The 20,099-nt window shown below is 54.3% G+C and overlaps 1 protein-coding gene across 2 annotated transcripts in view; it reads left to right on the top strand.

Moving 5' to 3' along the window:
* The first annotated feature begins 67 nt into the window (after positions 1-67).
* Positions 68-20,099, top strand: part of ATP2A3 (ATPase sarcoplasmic/endoplasmic reticulum Ca2+ transporting 3) — a 45,004-nt gene continuing 24,972 nt past the window's right edge. For both annotated transcript variants that reach the window (XM_026050166.1, XM_026050165.1), the window contains exons 1-8: positions 68-215; positions 8,843-8,860; positions 9,378-9,460; positions 14,302-14,406; positions 14,771-14,909; positions 17,533-17,613; positions 18,660-18,745; positions 19,491-19,955. In XM_026050166.1, coding sequence (XP_025905951.1) covers positions 98-215; positions 8,843-8,860; positions 9,378-9,460; positions 14,302-14,406; positions 14,771-14,909; positions 17,533-17,613; positions 18,660-18,745; positions 19,491-19,955 — 1,095 coding nt within the window. In that variant the 5' untranslated portion in view covers positions 68-97. The remainder of the gene's footprint in view (positions 216-8,842; positions 8,861-9,377; positions 9,461-14,301; positions 14,407-14,770; positions 14,910-17,532; positions 17,614-18,659; positions 18,746-19,490; positions 19,956-20,099) is intronic.

Here is a 20,099-nt window from a genome sequence, read left to right as displayed (position 1 = left end):
GCCGAGGCAGCGCCGCGCAGAGCGGGGTCCCCTCCGTGCGCTTTGCCCGGGCCGGCCGCCCCCGCCCCCGGGCCCGCTCCCCCGGCCAGCAGCGGGCATGGAGGCGGCGCACAGCGTGCCGGTGCTCGACGTCCTGCGCCGCTTCGGCGTGGCCGAGAGCTGCGGGCTGAGCGCCGAGCAGGTCCGCCGCAGCCGGGACAAGTACGGCCTCAACGGTGAGTGCGCCGGGACCCCCCGGGGCCGGGTCAGCGCCCGGGGCCGGGACGCTCCGTCGGGGCAGAGCTGCACCGGGATCTCCCCCGTCGTTGAGTCCCCCCAGGAGCACCCGGCTTCCTTGTGCCCGGTGGCCGTCGGGGCCGGTGGCCCTGGCCTCCCTCGAGGTGGGGGCTCGTTATTTTGGGGCAGTTTCCAGAGTGGCAGCACCCCTGGCCGTCCCCTCGTCTGGTGAGGGTAAGGAGACCCCACCAGGGAACAGGAGGCGCATGGACCAGCCTGGACCCTGTGCGTTTTCCTCCCCATTTGCAAGAAACGTGCCTTTATTTTGCTGCTAGTGCTGTTTTTCTCTCCAAGCGCCGAGCAGGGCGGCCGGCGCGCGGGGGGCGGCCGGATGCGCTGTGGTAACTCGCGCCTTTGATGCAGGCGGTGGCCCCGGGCTGGGGACACCGGGGGGTTTTGGGGAGGTCTGAGTCGATGCCTCTGGGTGGCAAGACCTCAACGTGAGCCCCGCAAGGAGCCGAGCCCGGGAGCGCCCGCGGTGCCGTTGCAGCCCAGTCCCTGTCTCCTTCCCTGCCCGCGGCGCTGGCTCTGGGGCATCCTTTGGTCATCCCATGGGGACTCGGCACTTGCCAGGACCGCGCGCGTGGAGGAGCTGCCAGCAGGACGGGACCCCTGCCACCGGGTTAGCGCTGTTTGCGGTGTGCTGAGCGGGACCTCGTGCGGCTCTTGGTGGCAATTTTTAATCGCTGAGCGTCACTGCTAAGAAATCGGCCCGTTCCCATCCGAGCGGGATGCAGCAGAGGCACTGAGGGGCTCGGCGCATGGTGTGAGCTCGGAGAAGGGCCAAGAGAAGCCCAATCTGGGGACACTTCTGGGGCCCTGCTGCAGCCCGAGCTGCTTTCGCTTTCCCCCCTCCCGCTGCGCGTTCATTCATTTCCTTCTGAACCTTAAATCGAACTGCTGGTTGTGTCGTGAATCATGGTCTGAAATACATAATCCTCTCAAAGAAACCTTTCCTCATGTGCAAGGCAGAACTGCAAGGTCTTTTTTCCCCCCCCCCCCCCCCTCTTTCCCAGGCTCCCCCATAAGGTAAACACATTTAAAAAACATGAGCTGCAGCAAGCCCCAACGTTAAGCGAACCAAGGTGGCTTTTGTCATGTTGTACACACAGAGGTGACAGGATTTTTTGGGGGAGGTGTATTTGCTTCCTCACTTGCCGTGCACGCAGTTACATTTGCAGGAGGAAGTAGCAGTGCCGGCTGCTTAACATCCCCAATTAGTGGCTTGGCAGCAGAGCGGCAAGAGAGAGATTATTGGGCGAAGAAAGAAAATATTTCCCTGCTCAACAGAGATCTGGTTCTAGCTTCAAATCTGTCACCAGCAGCGTGGTGACTTCCTCTGCTGAGAAACCTGAGAACCGGCAGGACGGTTTAGGTCTTGCCGTGACCATCATGAAGCTTTGAAGTGAATTTTAACTCGTAGCTGGGGAATCCTCAAAGTGAATTTAAACTCATCAGTGCTTGGGGATGCTCTTCTGTCCAGCTTGGGTGCTCCCTTGTTCCCCCTCCTCTCATCTACCAGAATGGATGTGCACTTGTTGCTTTAAAATCACAGCTCTAAAAACGGCAATAATTAATTATAAGAATGTGCATTTGTGATGAAGTGCTGCTGATTTATTCCAGACCAAAATGGAAAATACCAAGGTTCAAACATATCTACCCCTGTGAAAAAAGAAGGGCCCAGCTGACCCTTCAGTTATATCAGTTTTGCAGAGGAGTCGGATAAAGAACAGGAATTACCCAGCGGCCAGTGAAATGATTTCTCTGCTTTAAACACAGCTCTAATTTCTCTAATCTAAGCGAGTTTCCATGTGTAAATGAGCATGCGTTCCGGGCGTGAGATTGCCAGCGCTGATGCATATGCATAATTTTATTTGCCTCGTCGCCAACCTAAATGGACTGTGAATGTCAGCCGAGTCAAGCGCGCGGGTGCTCACAGCATAGGGGCGGTTATCCGGCTTTGCATTCGCTCTGCGAGGCTGCAGCAAAGGCCCTCCAGCAATTTTTGCTTTGCAAAGGTCCTTCCTTTTGGGAAGATTCACTTGGCAGCTGCTCCGCGAGCGCCCAAGGAGAGCAAGACCAAGGAGAGCAGCGCTGTGCAAAGCCCGTTACCCGGCTCCAGCATTAGCACTTGTCCCTGCACATGTTTTGCTAGGTGCAATGTCAAAAACACTGCTTTTAAATTGATTTATTATTATTAATTAGCCGTGTGCATGCGTAGCTGTAGGTGAGCGCGCGTGTGCGCGCGGCAGCGTGCGTACTAGAACAGCGCGGCCGCGCCGAGCGCCTGGCTCACCAGCCGAGGCGACGCTCGCGCCCCTCGGCCGAGAAATGAAATAAAAATAAACTCTATTTCGTGCTGAAATGATTGAGATGCCGGTAAGGAGAGGAAAAGCAGCGTTTTCTGACTCATCTAACTCTGTTCTCTGTTCCTCTGTGCATCGCCCACCTTTTCCACCCCCAAAACACACGCTTAACAGTCTGATTCATAAACATTCTACAGTTTTCTTTTTCCTTCTTTCTTTCCTTTTTTATTTTTTCCTTCTCTTCAAAATTCCTTCCCTTAGGAGAAATGCTGATGTGGCTAAAACATTGTGAGCACCTTTGAATATGTGCAAAGACCAAGCACAATTTCTTTATAACCTGGGGAAGAAAATGCAGGTTTTTAACCCTTATCCCTGAATTGAACCTGGGGGACCACAGTTGAACCTGTGTTTTCTGAGACACAGATGGTTCTGGAGAGACCCAGTGCAACACTGAAAAATACCTGGCAAATCTCCAAACTGCTGCCCTCTCACCAAAACTTATTATTATTTGTGTGATTTGGGGGTGTTTTCTTTTTTGTCAATGTTGTCATTCAGGGTCTGTTTTATATTGTAGCATTGCTAGTGCAGCAGGGAGAAGATGTCACAGCAAATTACGTTGGGAAAGGCAAACCCCACGCGCTGCAGTTCGTCGCTGCACTGCCGCTCGTGTGGCAAAGCAGATAGCAGAGCCGGGGCCGGCGTGCAGAAGTAACAGAGAAAACGGTGGTTGCTCGAGTATTTCCATGACGTGAGCACGTGTGAGACAGACTCTTCCGAGGCTGTTTAACCGTCTTGCTTTAACTCGTTAAAGGCCAAAGAAGTCCTGCATTTTCCCACGTTTTGAGGCGCTCCCATAGCCGATCGCTGGCCTTTTTCACCCCTCTCATGCCAATATTTACAAGCTCCTTCCAGTACAAGGTCCTTTCATGAAGGAGGACCTGATAAATAAACAAACAAGAGGATATAAAAGATGTCTCTGGCTGAGCAGGAGCCGGCAGTTCTGGGCCCGTTCCCGGGAATTCGGTGGCCACGGGAGCATCCCGGGGCTCTCCATGGCTAGTGGCGCGCTGGAGGCCGGCGGCGCGATGCCGCAGGCAGGAAACCCTCCCCGCGTTCCTGTTGCGGCTGTTTTTGCCTCTGGTGTTTCCTGGTATTTAGTGGCTATGTATATAAATATATGCTTTAATCCAGCTCTAAGGGGAAAGGCAGGGAAGGGCTGTTGAAAAGAGTTAATGCCGAACGGAACAGAGCTGGCTGGCAAGGCGAGCGTGGCATTGTCTGGTGTTTATGAAAACGCCGGGGCGACTGGAGCAGATCCTGTTAATGCAGAAACCCTTGGACCACCTCTTCGTCCTCCAGCATGTTAGTGCCCCTTCCAGCCTTGTGCATCACCGTGGTGCCAGGGTCCCCCCTCCCCTTTCATCTTATTTGTTTATCTAATTTCTAGGAACAGTCTGGGGGCTCTCCAGCTCCCCATGGCCAACCCTGCAGAGCAGGTGGCAGAGCTGGGGGCTTTGCGTGGATAAAAGCCCTGCGGCCACGATGTCAGTCTCGGCCTGCCCTGTCCCCTCTGAGCAGTTCTACAAGCTTGGGTGTTTTTCTTTCTTCTTTTTTTTTTTTTTTTTTTTTTTTTTTTTTGGGGTGGAAACAGTTTTTCTGATGTTTGTTGCTGATAAAAATCGGTTGTTTTGCTGGGAGGGGTGCGTAGGCGGGGGAGACTCTCTCTGCTACTTCCTTCGCTCCAGGCAATGAAAGCAGAGGCTCGAGGAGGAACTGAACTTGCTGCGAGGTTTTTGGGTCCCCGAGGGTGGCAGCAGCCCTGGTCCCTCTGCAGCGCATGTCCTCTAAACCGGCAGGCTTTGCGTGCCTCACCCTTCGGTTTGCTCCCTTGTGCAACCTCCAGTCAGCAGAGGGTCTAAAAGAAGGAATATGTGATGCAGAGGGAGGAAAAAAATACCCCAAACACCCAAGCTTTGGCTAATTCGTGATGGATTCTTTCACCTTAGGGGAATTTGACTGCAGAAAACCCTGTGGCGTCTTGAAGACGTGGCGAGGAGGCTGTGGGATTGTCCTGCAGGGCCGCACGTGGACTCGCCATCCTCCTTCCTGCGAGAATCCCAGTTACTCCTCCAGGTGGAAGGTTTCCATGGCTGCTCCTGAGTGCTCGGGAGCTCCGGAACCTTCTTCCCTCTGGCAGCTCAGTGTGAAACTCAAGCTGGGCAACTTGAGCCCACTTCAAGTTCAGGGTTTAAAGAAGGGGCTCGGAGATGGATGGTGCTGTTTCTCCTTGTCCTCCTCTGGGAGGGCCCCAAGGTGATGCTGAAGGAGACAGAGCACAGAGCATGATGCCAAACGAGCTCCCGTGTTACTCTGGGACTCCTGTTTTGTCCATAGAAATATCGTTCAAGCCTTCTTTCCTTCTTTAGCTTTTTCACCCAGAATTTCCACCTTCCCCTTGACAAGGGCTGATCTGAGAGAGCGATCACTAAAGCGATCTGAGAGGGAGCTCCTGGGGTTTGAGTGCTCCATGGCCCCAGCCTCTGCTGCTTGGTGATGATCCTCTGCCCCTATATCCATATACCCAGAGCTCCAAAGCAGCCCGCAGTGTCCAGGGGTGGACGTGCATTTTCATGTGGGCAGACAAGGGGAAAAAGTGTGGTTTGGATTTAAAACTGCTCATTTAGGTGCCGCCCCCACTTTGTTCCTGCTGCTTTTCTTGAGGGAGGAGAATGACCCTGCAAACACATGCATGGGGCTGAGCTTGCAGCGGGTGACCATGGGACCTGGAGGAGCGAGCTCTGCACGGAGGACGAGCTGCACGCGAGACGGGCTGCCAAGCTGCCGAGGATAACTCCATTTCTTGGGTGCTGGCAAGGGCAAAACCAAAGCGAAAGGGGGAAGAGCAAAGCACTTGCCTTGACGCGCTCCACTCACCTGCGTTAGCTAAAGAAGCCCGTGGAGGGGATGGTTCTTGCCCGCGAATGTGGTGTTGGGACACTGGGAATCATCCAGGAGAGCTTGGGTGATTCAGTGTTGGAGCTGTGGCTATTGGTGACGGGGCTTGGATATACATATATGTACACCTGTGTGTGTGTGTGTGTATATATGTGTGTGTATATATATATCCCTCCCAGCAAGGCTGGCGGGTGGGCGAATGGTCCCAGTGGAGCTGGGCTTTTCAAGGTCCCTCCACGCCAGCAGCTTATTCTCTTTCCTAAACTGCCCCACGGTGCTGCCGGGAAAACAGACTTGCCATGGGCAGCTTCCTTGCGGAGCCGTCCCTCTGTCCGTGCCTCCATCCCTCCGGCATGTTCTGCAGGTGCAAGGAGAAACGAGTTTCGAGTGTAATGTGCAGAACATCGGGTTTCTAGAAATGAAAAAGGAATTTGGGGCTGATATCAGCACCCAGAGATGCCCTGCTTGGGATCTCCCCACAGCAACAGAGGAAGAGAGTGTTTATTTAAAAACCAAGCTTAAAAAAAAAAATCATCCTCATAGGCTTATTTTATTCAAGCTGCTGTGGGTTTTACTTGTTTTCCAAAACCTGTTGCTATTTAAATGCCATTTTTTTAGCTTTTCCACCCAGGAGATTCAGTGGGAAATTCTTTCCACTGCGTCGGTCCGGTGCAGAACAAAACTCGTCTTTGAGGCTGTGCGGGCGCCGGGGCTCCTCCTGCCCGCGCACTCGCCCTCCTGCTCCCAAACGGAGCCGTGGAAACTCGCTGGCCATGGCAGCAGCTCTCGCGCCACTGCTGACCTCCCGAAAGGGAACACGGAGCCGGTGGGAGCAGCGGGAGGGAGCCTGGCTGCAGCTGCCGGGAATTGCCTGGGATTCCCTGCGGCTGCCGCTGAGGGAGAGCCCATCAGGAGAGGGAAGCCCGACGAGGAGCCGGGCGATGCTGCCGGCCAGGAAGGCCGGAGCTGTCTCCCGATGCGCAGTCCTGGTGCGGAGGAGCACTCCCAGCCAAGGAGGCTGGTGTCTCCCTGCTTTTCCCCCAGCTCCCCCATGTGTTGTTGGAAGAGCTTTATGCTTCTGAGCCTGTGAGCCCAGCTCTGAGCTGGCCCTAGGCAGGATCTTCTGCCCTTTTGCAGGATTAAAATAATGATAAAAATAAATTGCAGGCAGATGAGTGCCGGGAAAACTGCAGTGCCGGTGACAGTGATGGTAGTGCAGGTGACCCTGCATGTGCAGGGCGGTTGGATTAGATGTTCTCTAAGGTCCCTTCCAACCTTAAGGATTCTTTAATTCTATGAAAGCAGTTTGCAGCCCGGGGGGTGGCTGATGGCCGCGCTGAGCCCCACGGCTGAACTCGCCTGGCTTTTCCCACCACGCTCCGGTTCCTGCGGCGGAGCCGCCCTGTGCAGAGGCTGCTGCAGACACTGTGCTGTGTTGTGGGGCTGGGAGGCTGCTAATTTAATGAAGGGACATTTTAGTGGGGAGGACAGCGGCAGGCAGGTGCTTTCAGGCCTTGGTGCACGGAATAAGGGTGGCCCTGGCCTGGGACCTCTGTCCTCCCTGGCTCCATGTCCTGTTAGTGAAACCAGACGCAATGTCCTCGCTCACGGCAAGACGCGATGTTCTCTGTGCTCCTTGGCCAGAGGTGGTGGCACTTATCCTTTGGCACCAGGTAACTTGGAGTTTTCTCTTTTTCCCAAGGGCGAGCGATAAGGACGGATCGCGCTGCTTCCCTGGCATCCGGCAGCCTGTGGGGATTAAACTTGGTTTCCACTCCCCGGGCCGGTCGAGATAGGCTATAAGGGAGCACGCAAGCTGGGCAACATTCCCCTTCCTCGCGAGCGGTGGCCGGTGCCACCTGCACCCTCGTGGTGATGGAGTGAGTTAAATACGAGCGTTTTTGGAAGGGCAGCGTGAAATCAGGGCACGCGCTCATGTTCAGGTTCTCCCATGGCTTTTGCAAACGACTGGCTCTTGGGGCCCTCTCCTTCCACAGGCTCCTTCCCACAGATTTCCCTGTCCCGGGACACACTGGAGGCCGTGGGAGCTGCGTTGCTCGGGGAGCGCTGCCACCGGCAAGCGAGCAGGGTGCTGTGCTGCAGGCTCTTGGGCGCGCTCCAGAGAGGCAGCTGGAGCGGTTCGCCCTGAGACGTCACCTGGGAAGCATCTCTGCCAAGGGGCTGTGTTAATAAACACACAGTGAGGTGTTTGGATAAGTCTCCTTTACCCTCTAGGAACGTGGCGAGGGGCTGAGCTTACTCCGTGCCAGTCGGAGACTCCCATGGGTCCAGACCTACTCCAACGGGACCCTCGGAAGTGCTGGTGAGCCGCGGCCGCCACCGGAGCTTGGCACCCACGGGCTGCCTCCGCGGTGGATGTCTTCCCACCTAATACCCGGAGGTCGGAAGCGCCGCCTAAAAGAAGTTTATTCTGCGCATTTTATCCTGATGGGTCAGGAGAAGGATCCCAGAGCAGCAGGATCTCTCCAGATTCCTGCTCCATGTCATGCCAGGGGGGCTGCTGGCTTTGCCAGAGATATTTTGGGTTTCTTCTTGCTCTTCTCACTGCTTTTTTGGGTGTTTTTCTCCCTTCCCGGAGGCGGCGCAGGCCTTTGTTTTAGCCATGCGCTTCCCCTCCCTGCGGAAGCGGGAATGGGGAGGAAAGGCGGCTTGTTTGTGGCGCGGAGAGGCGGCTCCAGGGGAGCGGAGCGGAGCGAGGGCGTTTGCGTGGCGACTCCGCAGCACCCAGCCTGCCCGCAGGGCTGGGGCTCTGCTCACCCCGCACACTGAGAGCCTCCATGCTCAGCCGTGCCGTGGGGAGCAGCACTGCGCCCTCATCCCTGGGTTACAGCTCCCTTACCCACTGCAGGAGGTGACCCTGTTAATAAATTATCATTATAAAAATGACTTACTATTAATAATATTTGTTATTACAGCTTATGTCTTATGGCAGTATCTTGGAGCATGGGCCTGGAGCAGGGTCTCTGTTAAGCTCTGTCCAACAACCAGAAAAAGGGATTAATTTGGGTGCTAGCCCAAAGTCTGCCCTTCACTCGCCCGGGGAAGTGCTGGACTCGACTGCTCCATGCATCTCCTCCTCCCTCACGCAGAGCCATGGGACACACCGGGGTGTGAAAGCCGCGCGCGCCTCTGCGCTCACACCGCTTGCAAACCCAACTGCTCGAGCGAGTTCCCTTTCTGGGCCTGGGTGCATTTACTGGTTGTCTTCCAAAGCACTAATTTATCTCCTTTTCCTTTTTTTTTTTTTCCTTCCTGCTCTTTGGACATGGCTGAACCCCCGCCAGAGCTCCCCGCAGAGGAAGGTAAGTCCGTGCAGTTGGGCCAGCTCCATTGGAGGAGGACACTGGTGGCCGATGTGGAGGACAACGTTGCTGGCGGGAGGTGGAGCCTTTGTTGGGTCTTTTTGCCTTAATTTCATCTCTGCGGAAATCGCCAGGCCCAGAGCAGCATGTTCCTGTGAAGGAAGAGGGCCAGGTGGTATCGGGTGCGAGTAGGAACGTGGAGGACTTGGTCTCTCCAGTAGAAACAGATTTAGTAAAAGCAGGCCAACGCCAGGAAGGAAGAGAGGTTTAATATTTGAAGGAAAAATCCCTCATTGCTTGGAGCTGAGCTGACGATGATGAGAGCTGATTCAGGACGTGAGCACTCGCGTTCATGTGCCTTAGTGATGGTCCACAATCCTGGATCTCCTTGTTCTTGTCTGTGGCCAACTCTACTGCAGGTGCAGGATGGGGTCTTGCTGGTGGGCCAAGGGGTCTGCTTGCCTGCTGTGCAGTTCTTGAGCTCTCATATACTGGCCTTTGTGTGTTTTCTCACCAGGAAAGTCCCTGTGGGAGCTGGTGCTGGAGCAGTTTAAAGAACTCCTCGTCCGCATCCTTCTGGTGGCAGCTTTCCTCTCATTTGTGAGTACGCGGGCGCCCCGCGGCACTGCCGCAGAAATACCAACCCACACAGGGGGGCTCATGCAGGGCCACGGGCACCTTTTGGGGCACTTTCCAATCCACGTGACATGGGAGCTGATGCTGTGCCAAGCGAGTAGGCTCATGGCACCCGCGGCAGCCAGCGGAGGGACAGACTGTGGGATCCTTCCTTCTTCTCCTCTTTCTCCCAGCAGCAAACTTGGATGCTGGCAGGGAAGTGTAGTGAGGCAAGGAGGGAAGAGCAAGCTCGGGTCCCACAGCACCCAGCTGGCATCTGGATGAGATTGAGGCCTAAAAGATGCTGGGTCCAAATGAAGCAGGAGCTCTTTAGCAGCACCAGGAAATTAGACCTTAATTTCTGTGATTTCTTTGTTGCTAAATCAAAAAGCATCCAAGGAATCTAAGTGCTGGGTGAAGGAGTTGTACCAACACTGCCCTGCTTGGGCAGGGTATTGTACAGCATCGTCGTATCGTGCTTTTGATGCTAGGCTAAAGGGTGCTCGGTAATGGTGATCCAGATGAAGGTGATATCCCAGCCCTTCCTGGGCTGCTTTCTGCTTTTCCAAGACTATACTGGAGATGGGCAGGAAAGGGCTCAAAGACAGTGTCACATGAGCCCCGGAAAAGATGTTAAGCTAATTCCAATAAAATGATTTCTTTTAGAAAAGCAACAGTCATCTGCATACCTTGAAACTTTGCCATTGTGGGATTCTTTCACTGCAATTTAATGACAGTTTGGCAGAGGCAAATCTTTTGACTGAAAGAAGCCAGGCTAAAAAATTTATTTCAAGCTGTTGAGAAAGTCACAGCTGGATCTGTTACATTCTTGGTCTTATTGGATTCCTGTGCCCATCCACTTGTTCAGTTTGTAGTGTCCTGCTCTACTCTGAGCCCTAATGACGCAGAAGAAATGGACTGGGAAAGATCTGGACATGTCTTCCAGTGCCAAAGAAGGATCTGCTCTACCCACATCATTTCTGGCTTAATGTCTTTCTTAGGTGTTATTAAAGGTCTCAATGACAGAGTCCCCAGATGGTTCTGATCCTTCACTAACCTCACTGTTCACAGCATTTACATATTTTTTGCCTGACTTTTGCGTGTTATAGGGTCAAGTCTGTGTCTGTTAATCTCAACAGACCCAAGCACAAAAATGAGATTATTCGTTTCCACTTTCCAGCATACCTTTATGTCTTGAAAGCTACTATCAGGAGTTGTATTGGTCTCACATTGTTTTTTTTCTGATAGCTCTTACAGATGGAGAGGTGCATGAGGCCAGCAGCTTGTCCAGCCTGTGGGCTTTGCGTGCTGTTCAGCCACTAGCCTGTCCTATGATGCAGTGCATGGGTTTTCATCATGCAGATTCGTATGTGTAAGGGTAGAAGGAATCATTATGATCATCTCGTGCAGCTTCCTACATATATCAGCATTAGGGTTTCCCTGAATCGTTTTTTTTTCTTGCAGTCCCATCATAGTGGGTGAGCTTAGAACATATGTTTTAGAAAACATCCAGTCTGTAAAAATAGAGCGAGATAACGGAACCCACTGCGGTCTTTGCAAAGTCGTTGCCGTACGTAGCTGTTTTCACAGCTAAACTTGTGCCTTGTCTTGATTTGGAATTTGTCCTGCTTCCCCTTAATCCCTTGCAGGGGCTGTGGAACCTCTGGGATCAAGCACGCTGGTTGTAGGTCCTGGATCTCCCAGCATCAGCTTCTGAGCACTCCTAAAGAAGGGAAAAAAGTCCCTGCTCCCAAGCGTTCATCTTAAATGTGCAAAATCGAGGAATTCTCATCTGTGGGGCAGCAGAGAAAGTCTGTAACCAACAGAAATCTTATAAGATTGGGAAAACACAATGTGAAAGGAGAGCATGGAAGAGAGCAAGTGTTGCTTGCCTCTAAATATTGTATGTTCTCCACTCCACTACTCGGAAGTCTGACCTCTTTATCTCACCAGTTCCAGGAACCCTGGTTCTGCTGAGCGGGCAGAGAGGTGAATCAGTCCAAGTGTTTGTTTGAGCAGGAATGTGCACTCGTGTTCGGCAAAGGGCGTGGAGCAAGAACGAGCTGGGCAAGGTGCATGTGTGCAGCGAGAAACCTCACGTGTGAACGGTGAGGATGGCGCAGAGCTGCAGGGGATGTGTCTTTGGGGCTCACTTCAGAGCAGTCACTGGTTTAGAATCTGAGCAGCCTATGTACAAGCCCTTCCTCCAGTTTTAATTCATATTTATTTTCTGTACCATCTTTCGTTGGGTAAAACGTGTCTTGTGCATCGACTTTGTGTGCATGGATAAAATAGAAAGGGAAAATTAGCCCGTCCATATTTTTCCTTTGGAAATTTTGGAAAGAAATAAGTTGCAGCATGAGAAATGCCAAAGATCTGTGTTCAGCATCTCTCTCTGCACCTCCGTGTTGCTCAGTAGACAAATTGTTGCTGGAGAGAGGCAGAGCACAAAAAGGAGCTGCAGGCTTGTTCCTGAGCCAGAGCCAGTGTGCTGGGGGCAGTGGTGGAGCACTGTGTTCCGGGTAAACGTGGGGGGCCGTGGGAGAGGAGGGGGGCTCCTACCCATAAAGCCAGCTCAAAAATTCCACCTACTATATTCATCTATGGTTGGATCTACCAGCAGGGATGGGCACAGGGCTAAATTATACATCTCTGCCTACTTGAGGAAAAGAGGCAGTTGGAAGTGTTTCCCAAACCCTTGTGGTTTCCTTGCTTGGAAATAAACTCTCTCTCTTGATGGGTTAAAGTCTGGGCTTTGCTAAGCCCTTTCATTGCTGCACAGAAGCAGTCAGATTTCAGATTAGAAGTGGAAATCCAATATGTTGTTTAATTTTCTTCCTGTGGCTGAGCTGGAATCGCAGCATTTTGCCCTGCTGCGTGGGAGGTGCCTCCTCCCTGCTGTTTGCCGAGCCCGCTCCGTTCGAGTGCCCACGGGCACGGACACGGGCAAGAGCTGCAGGAGTGCTCGGAGGGCCGGGCAGAGCCCAGCTTCTCCCTGCAAGGGATGCTCAGGGATTTTGGGATACAGCTGGGTGCAATGCGGGCAGTGCAAGACAAATGTTTGCTTAGAAAATGCACCTCTTGGTGGGTTGCCCTGTGGAAAACACCAGGGTGTCTTTATGTAGGGTCAGAGAAAGCTGTTTGGGGGTGGATTTGCCTTGTGTTTAGTGTGTCACGAAGCCTCGCTGGGGCTGCCCGGTGCCGGGAGCTCCCAGGATGCTGAATACAACGTGGGCTGTCCCTGAAAGGTCCAGCTTTTCCTGCGCTTAATGTTGTCCCTTGAAGCATGGTGTGTTCAGCAGGTGGCACTTGTTATCCACGCAGGAAAAATGGTGTGGACACCTGCATCCTGTGTCTGGAGAAGGAGAGAACGAGGGGAGATCATGGGGTAGATGGGATTTCTCACACAGCAGAGCTTCAGCAGGGCCCTTCCCTCCCTGGCTTGGAGGGAGACGCTTCACGTCGCGCCTGCCTTTCCCGAGCAGGAGCCGTGATTCATCCACAACCCCTCCTGGAGCTTACCCATGGGCTCAACGTCCGTGTTGAGCAAGGCCGCCTTCATGTGCAGCATGGAACAACCCGAATATTGGCCCGTTTGCTCACCGGGAGCTGGTGTTTGTTCGCCGGGAGCCGTCAGCAGCTGCAGCGTCGCCCGGTGCTGTAAGGCATCGTGTGTTAAACAGGCAGTGACACTTGTATCTTCTGGCTCCTATCTGGCACAGGCACAAAACTTTGCACGGAGCCTTTAGTGCCTGGATCTGACTTCCCAGTAGCAGGAGAGAGTGGGGTGATGGAGCCTCCATGAGAAGGATGAATAGGCGAGGTGGGTTTGGAGAGAAGGAAGGAGGCGGGCGGTTTCCTCACGAGCTTAAATCTATCCCTGAAAGGATGAGGAGGACACGTGTGCCTGGGAGTCACAGCTCCGCCGTAGTCCATGCAAGGAGCAGCCGTGGGAGCCCTCATTTGTCCTCTCACTGTGCGCTGTTGTTAAGAGGAAAGCTCTTGGAGGCAAAAGGGTGATGCCTTATCCATGCACTGAGTGAATATCTTCTAGACACGTGGGTTTCAGTCCTCACTTTGCTGCTCAAACCCACCAGCACAAAACCAGGCCCTCTGTGTGCTGCTGTGTCAGTGCAGCGAGGCCGGCTGTGCCTCCTGCCCTTGGGAGCAGCAGCACCCTAGGAGCACCAGCACCCTCGCTGCTCCCCAAGGGCTGCTGCTGCAGCGCTCACTGCCTCTGCCGCGGGGAAGAAGGGTGGTGCTGTATTGACACAGGACGTAGCCTGCATGCCATTAAATGAAGGGGAAATATTTGTACATATTCTCTTGCGCTTGTGGGATGGCGTTGGTTGTTTGCAGGGTGCAGAGGGGTGGCTCAGGGTTGTAAAAATGCAGTCAAAATGCAATAAAAGTGTGGGGCTGGTGGTGCCCCTTGCCCCAGGCAAGGTGGGCATGTTTGGGACGTGTGTGCAGCAGGATGGCTGGGTGCATGGGCTGACGGAGCTGAAGGCATTCCGGGATTTGCCCCGAGAGAAGTCCTGGTCCTGTTCAATGTGTGCTGCTCCCACAGGGGAAGGAAGCTGGATCCATGGGGGCTCCTGCTTTGGCAGTGCCACTGTGTGCCCTTGGAGTCCCAGCTTCTGCCTGGGAAGCGCTGGCACTTTTCCACGTGCCACCTTTCCTAGGACCTGCCGGCCGCCATCTGGGGCGGCCGCGTCTCCATCAAACATGTCCTGTTGCCTGGCCCTTGCTGGAACCTCCGTTCTTAACTCCTGGCACCTGTACTTTCATGCGTGCCCTGACTCTTCTCTTTCTGCCTGTACCAGTTCCTGGCATGGTTCGAGGAAGGCGAGGAGACCACGACAGCATTCGTGGAGCCCGTCGTCATCATCATGATCCTGATGGCCAACGCCATGGTGGGCGTCTGGCAGGTAAACAGCACCTCCCGCGCGGAGCTCCTGGCTCCTCCTCCGAAGGCTTCCTCGGGGCTTGCCACAGGAAGATCGTTTTTACATAGCCCTTATTTTCTCATTCCTTCAGTCTTTGGCAACTTTTGTAGCTTGCAGTTCAGCACCTTGCCCTTATTTACCAGGCAGTGCAGCACTGCTCTTGGCCATGGGCAGATGTGTTCCTAGGGGAGCTTTCGGTCCCCTCCATTGCCACCAAGCTGCAGCAATGCTTTCTTTGGCCACGGTGCCCAGAGACACAGTGACATGGGAGAGCCCAGGCCTGTGCTCAGTCCCTGTCCTTGCAACCCGCTCGGCTGCCTGCAGCTCCGCTCTGCTGTGCTTGCAGGAGAGGAACGCCGAGAGCGCCATCGAAGCCTTGAAGGAATACGAGCCGGAGATGGGAAAGGTGATCCGTGCCGACAGGAGCGGCGTGCAGAGGATCCGCGCCCGCGATATCGTTCCTGGGGACATTGTGGAGGTGGCAGGTACAGCAACGGAGCTCAAAAATGGGCGGTAAAATCCCCATTGGGGACCAAGGGGCTGGCGATGGCCATGAGGAGTTTGGGACCTTTCTGTTGTCTCAAGGTTTGAGGCAGAACAGCTGGGAACAGATAGAGCCAAAGTGAGCTCTTGTCATCGACCTGCGGAGGCTTTGCCCTGTATCTGGGGCCCATGCTCATCAGGGGGGCACAAAAGCAGAGGGTATCTCTAGCGCAGGTTATTTTATTGCAGGAGAATTGCTGGGGACAGGGGGAGAGATTTCCTGCAGTGTTTCCCGTAGAGCCGCTCTGCTGGAAGAACCCTTCATTTTCCCCAGAACTGCTTCTCTCTCTAAGTCACTCTCCCACACAGATCACCCAAGCGAAAGGGAGCCAGGAGGCCGGCCCTGGGTGCCCCATGGGGCTGCCGCGTGGATGTGCCGGCCGCGTGAGCGGGGCCCTTCCCGGCACCTCGGGAAGCGGCGCTCGCTCCGTCTGCGTGGGCTGGGCGCCTTGGTAACTTGGGTTTGTTTTTCACGACCGGCGGTGGCGCGTGGGGCGGGAGAGGCGGAGCGGCTGGCGCTGCTTGGGTTTGCAGGCACCTCCTCTGCCTTGGCCTGCAGTCAGCCACGGCTTGGAGTCCCCCGCCGTGACCCTCCTGTCCTGCTCAATGCCTTTTGTCCTCTCGACACCCGCTGTTTTCTCCCCTTCCCACCCTCGAGACACGAGCGGATGGGAGGGAGCTGGAGCAGTTCAGCACCGAGGTGTCCCGGGGCGGTAGCGCCAAGTTGGTACCGTCCCCTCACAGCAGGGACAGGAGGGCTGGCAAAGGCCTTAACCGGTGACACAGGTTCCCTTGGGAGCCCCATGGGTGTCCAGGGCTCCGCAGCCTTTCCCACCTGCACGTTACGGAAGCGCCGCGTTTCGGCAAGCGGCTGCTCGGGTTTCCTTGCGTCCAGATGCCTCGCGCTAATCCACTCTCTTCCTACTCGTGGCCCCGCTAGTGGAAACAAGCTGCAATTCCTGGCGTGCGGCGCCAGCTTGCCATTATTTATGTCTTCCAGTTGCTCTTCATCTGGAAGATGCATGTAAAAATAACACACAGGGGACACAAGAACGGCTCCGTGGCCAGGCCCTCAGCTGGGGAACCTGGCGCCACTCCAGCTGCCACTCCAGGGACAAGCTCCAGCTGGTGACCTGGCCCCAGGCTTTGCAACCGCCGTTCAGGATCGGGAAGGGACCTGGGAAGCAGAGTAGCTGCACAAGTGGACTGATCCGCTGCTCTCCTCACTCGGGAGCAGGGAGGCTGGAGAGCCAGGCACGAGCTGTGCCGCACTCTCCGGCTGCTATCGGGCTATCTGCCCTTGAGAGCCTCTGCACCACCAGGGCGCCCGGCTCCGATACGCTCCCTTGAGATGCTGTCAGCGCGTGTGCAACCTGCAGGCTTGGAAACGGCGCCTGCTTGGCAAATTCCCTCTGCTTTTCCCACGCGGGAGGGGGCCTCGCTGCCCTGGCGAGGCCGCTCCGGGGCTCCCAAGTGGCTGGTGGCAGCCGGCTCAGCGCAGGGTGGTGCTTGCAACTGGAATACCGCCTGCCTGGAGCCATCGTGCTGGTCCATCCCGGCGTGCAGCTCGGGGGCTGCGGGTTCCATGGGGAGCACACTGCAAAACGTCGCTGTCAGGACCATCGCACGCCGAGGTTCTGAGGTCCCAGCGGTGTGTGTGGCCTCCGCGGGCCTCCGCGCTTCCAAATGGCCGAGCGATAAGGGCAAGGGAACAGCGGGAAGAGCAAGTGCGTGTCCGAGCACTGGGAGAAAGAAACCCTGTAGGAAAAGCAGCTTTTGAGAGATTTTAAGAAAGTACCTATGCACTCAGCAGGGCTCGTGGTGCATCTGTCACTGGACCTCGCTGCGCCGAAACAGAGGCAGCGTGCAGTCTCCCCTGCAGAGGAGAGGATGAAACACTTGCTCAAGAAAGGGACAGTTGGGCTCTTCTTTCCATAACCTTCACGTTATGGTGGGATTTATTGAGCTGAGTAGGTTCCCTGTGCACCCCCAGACTGCTCCCTTTCGGCTGGGCCTGGCACGGGGAGAGGAAGTTTCAAGCACACGGTGGGTCTATGGAGTGGGGAGGCGCCTGCCACACCATGAGCTTCTGCTTTTATCCCAGGTAATTGCATTAAAATTGGGAATGCTGCAAAGTCCTTTGCTGCACTGTCCATTATCCAATTGCAGCTGACTGCACCACTCTCTACCTTGTTGCTTTTTTGCTGTGTAAGCTACAGACCAACAAAGCAAGCTTTAACTCCAGAAAGGAGGAGCAGTGGACAGAAACCACCAAGAGCCGGGTTCCCTGTAGCAGCAGGCTGGGTGCCACCAGCTTGGGCTAGATCTGCACGTTTGGCATTTCCCAAAACCTAGCCAAAAACAGGCCCTGTCCTGGAGACCTGACAGCCGAAATAGAGGAAGAGGGAAGGGACCAGGAACTGGGATGCAACCACTGGCACATGTGTCCTGAGCCGTGGGGCAGCGCTCGGCTCACATCCCAGGCCGGGTGTTCCCAATGCCTGTGCTGGCGCCGGGAGCACTGCGGATTTAACCCACGGACATTTTGTGCTCTTTTCCATGTAGTTGGTGACAAGGTGCCAGCCGACATCCGGATCATTGAAATCAGGTCCACGACGCTGCGGGTCGACCAGTCCATCCTCACAGGTACAGGTGACGTGGGCAAACATGCCAGGGAGCCTGACCCAAACTTTCAGAGCTGACACTGGACTGAGCATTTTGCCATGGTGGAAGAATGAGCTTCAGCATTTGGGAGGTCCTGGCATCTTAGCTGAAGCTCAGAGCCCAGGCAAGATGAGTGCAGGTGGTGCTGCCTCCTTCCCACAAACACAAAGCTTTCTGTGCTGGAAAGGCAGGTGAAGCTGGTGACCTGTCATGTTCCAAAGAGCCCGTCTCCTACTGTCAGGGGGAGGCCGCTCGGATCCCTTTTTCTTTGCTGAGAAGGGCAATGAAGGACCAAGCAGCAAAAAGGGCTTTCAGGATTTCAGCATTTTTGCATGATTTTCAAAGTCATTAAGTTAGGAGATGGCAGCAGGGAAGGAAAAAGAAAAAAAAAAGACATTAAAAACATGGGGAAAGGAGCCAAGTCTCATTGAAACATGGCTTTGTGTTAACTTTGTTCCTTTCTCCAAGGGCAAGAGCAGATGGAGCAAAAGAACAAATCTCTGACAAAACATAAACCATCAGGAGAAGGACTTTAGGCACCTTTTCTCCTGTAGTGTCCTAAGAATCCCAGGTTTGCATAGAATGGCAATTGTGTGTATGCATCTTGGAGGTTTATTTGTGGAGAAGAGGGATCTTGTGGTTTCAATCCTAGGACCAAAAGAGGATTTTTCCTCAAGTGGAGAGAGACGAGAGGGGATGCTATAAAGTTGACAGGGAAGAGTCTTGAGCTTGCAAGCCCATGCTAACACCTAGTTGCCTTCCTGGCTTGGGAATCTGGCCCAATCCCATCGGATACGTTGTCAGCTCAAGGGCCATTAGCTATGGTGATCTTAACGGAATTCAACTAGTTGTTTTTCTGCAACCGTTACCTTCAACGTCACTGTCTATGACATCTCCACGATGAATATTTTGATGATTTTTGTGGCCAAGCACAGGTTTTTGTAAGCTGTGGAGTTTCTGCTCCAGTCCGGTAAAAACGTTTGGAGAGGACACGTGAATGGTTCATCTTCCTGCTCTTGTCTTGGCAGGGGAGTCCGTGTCGGTGATTAAACATACTGACCCCATCCCTGACCCTCGAGCCGTCAACCAGGACAAGAAGAACATGCTCTTCTCCGTAAGTCCCTCGTGCCTGTCACCACTTCTCATGTGCTTTTGCAAATCTGATTGTCTAGAGGGAGGGGACATCTCTGGGTGGTGGGTGCTAAAAGGGAATTACTGCTCCGTGATGGGCACAGTGGTTTAAGGGGGATTTTTGCCAGGTTTCTCGTGGAGCAGATGACTGTGACCATGGATCTGCACCCACTGCATTGTCAGTATATTTGAGCCTTGCCTTTTGTTTCTTGTTAGGAAGGATCATGTCACGAAAAATAAATCATCTTGATTGTGAGGGCTCATTACTTCTGTAGGAATTTGAGTCTGGAAGTGAAGTTCATTCCTCTCTAACCAAAACTGGAGTTTGTCAGTGTTGCTTAGCCTTGTAAGCCATTGGGAGCACATGTGTGTGCATGAGGGGCCTGGGATCTCATGTGGAGCAATTTAACTTGAGGATTTGCTCATGGGCTCATGTGTCTAGTACATAGGCCAAGTGAGTTTTCCCAGTCATAGGAGATTCAAGGCTGGGAACTATGCATGAATTTAGTAAGGGAGAGCTCCAACAGACAGAATTGTGCTGGTTCTCGTCAGCTGAGGATAAGCCTGGAGGATAACAGACTTGTTAGTCTGTGACTGGTGTCAGGGGCAAACCCAGGAGCTGCAATGGCTGATTTTTTATTATCAAGATTCCATGGTCTCCTTTCAAAAGTGACTTGTTTCCCACCTCTATCTCTGAGGTTTCATGCCTGTCCTTTTCTCCCTCCCAGGGTACCAACATCGCAGCAGGGAAGGCTGTTGGCATTGTCATTGCTACCGGAGTCTACACTGAGATTGGGAAGATCAGAAACCAGATGATTGAAACGGAGCCCGAGAAGACCCCCTTGCAGCAGAAGCTGGATGAGTTCAGCCAGCAGCTCTCCAAGGTCATTTTCCTGGTCTGCATAGCTGTGTGGGTCATCAACATCAGCCACTTCAGCGACCCCGTCCACGGCGGCTCCTGGTTTCGGGGCGCCATCTATTACTTTAAGATTTCGGTGGCCCTGGCAGTGGCTGCCATTCCGGAGGGCCTCCCCGCGGTCATCACCACGTGCCTGGCACTGGGCACGCGCCGCATGGCCAAGAAAAACGCCATCGTGAGGAGCCTGCCCTCCGTGGAAACCCTGGGCTGCACCTCCGTCATCTGCTCCGACAAGACAGGCACCCTCACCACCAACCAGATGTCCGTGTGCCGGGTGAGTGCGGGGGCTGCAGGGTGGGCTGCATTTCGAGGTGAGTAGCAACGGTAGCTTCTGGGTGCTGATGCTCTTGGGGATAAGTTGGGTTCGGTCCCAGCTTGAGCCAGGGTGTTGCAAAGCTACAACTTGTTTCTCTCCCCG

This window comes from Nothoprocta perdicaria, unplaced genomic scaffold (genome assembly GCF_003342845.1).
Source record: "Nothoprocta perdicaria isolate Ctin4 unplaced genomic scaffold, notPer1 scaffold_66, whole genome shotgun sequence".
Taxonomy (NCBI): Eukaryota; Metazoa; Chordata; class Aves; order Tinamiformes; family Tinamidae; genus Nothoprocta; species Nothoprocta perdicaria.
Note: the sequence above shows the minus strand (reverse complement) of the source record. Positions and strands in the feature narration are given on the sequence as shown.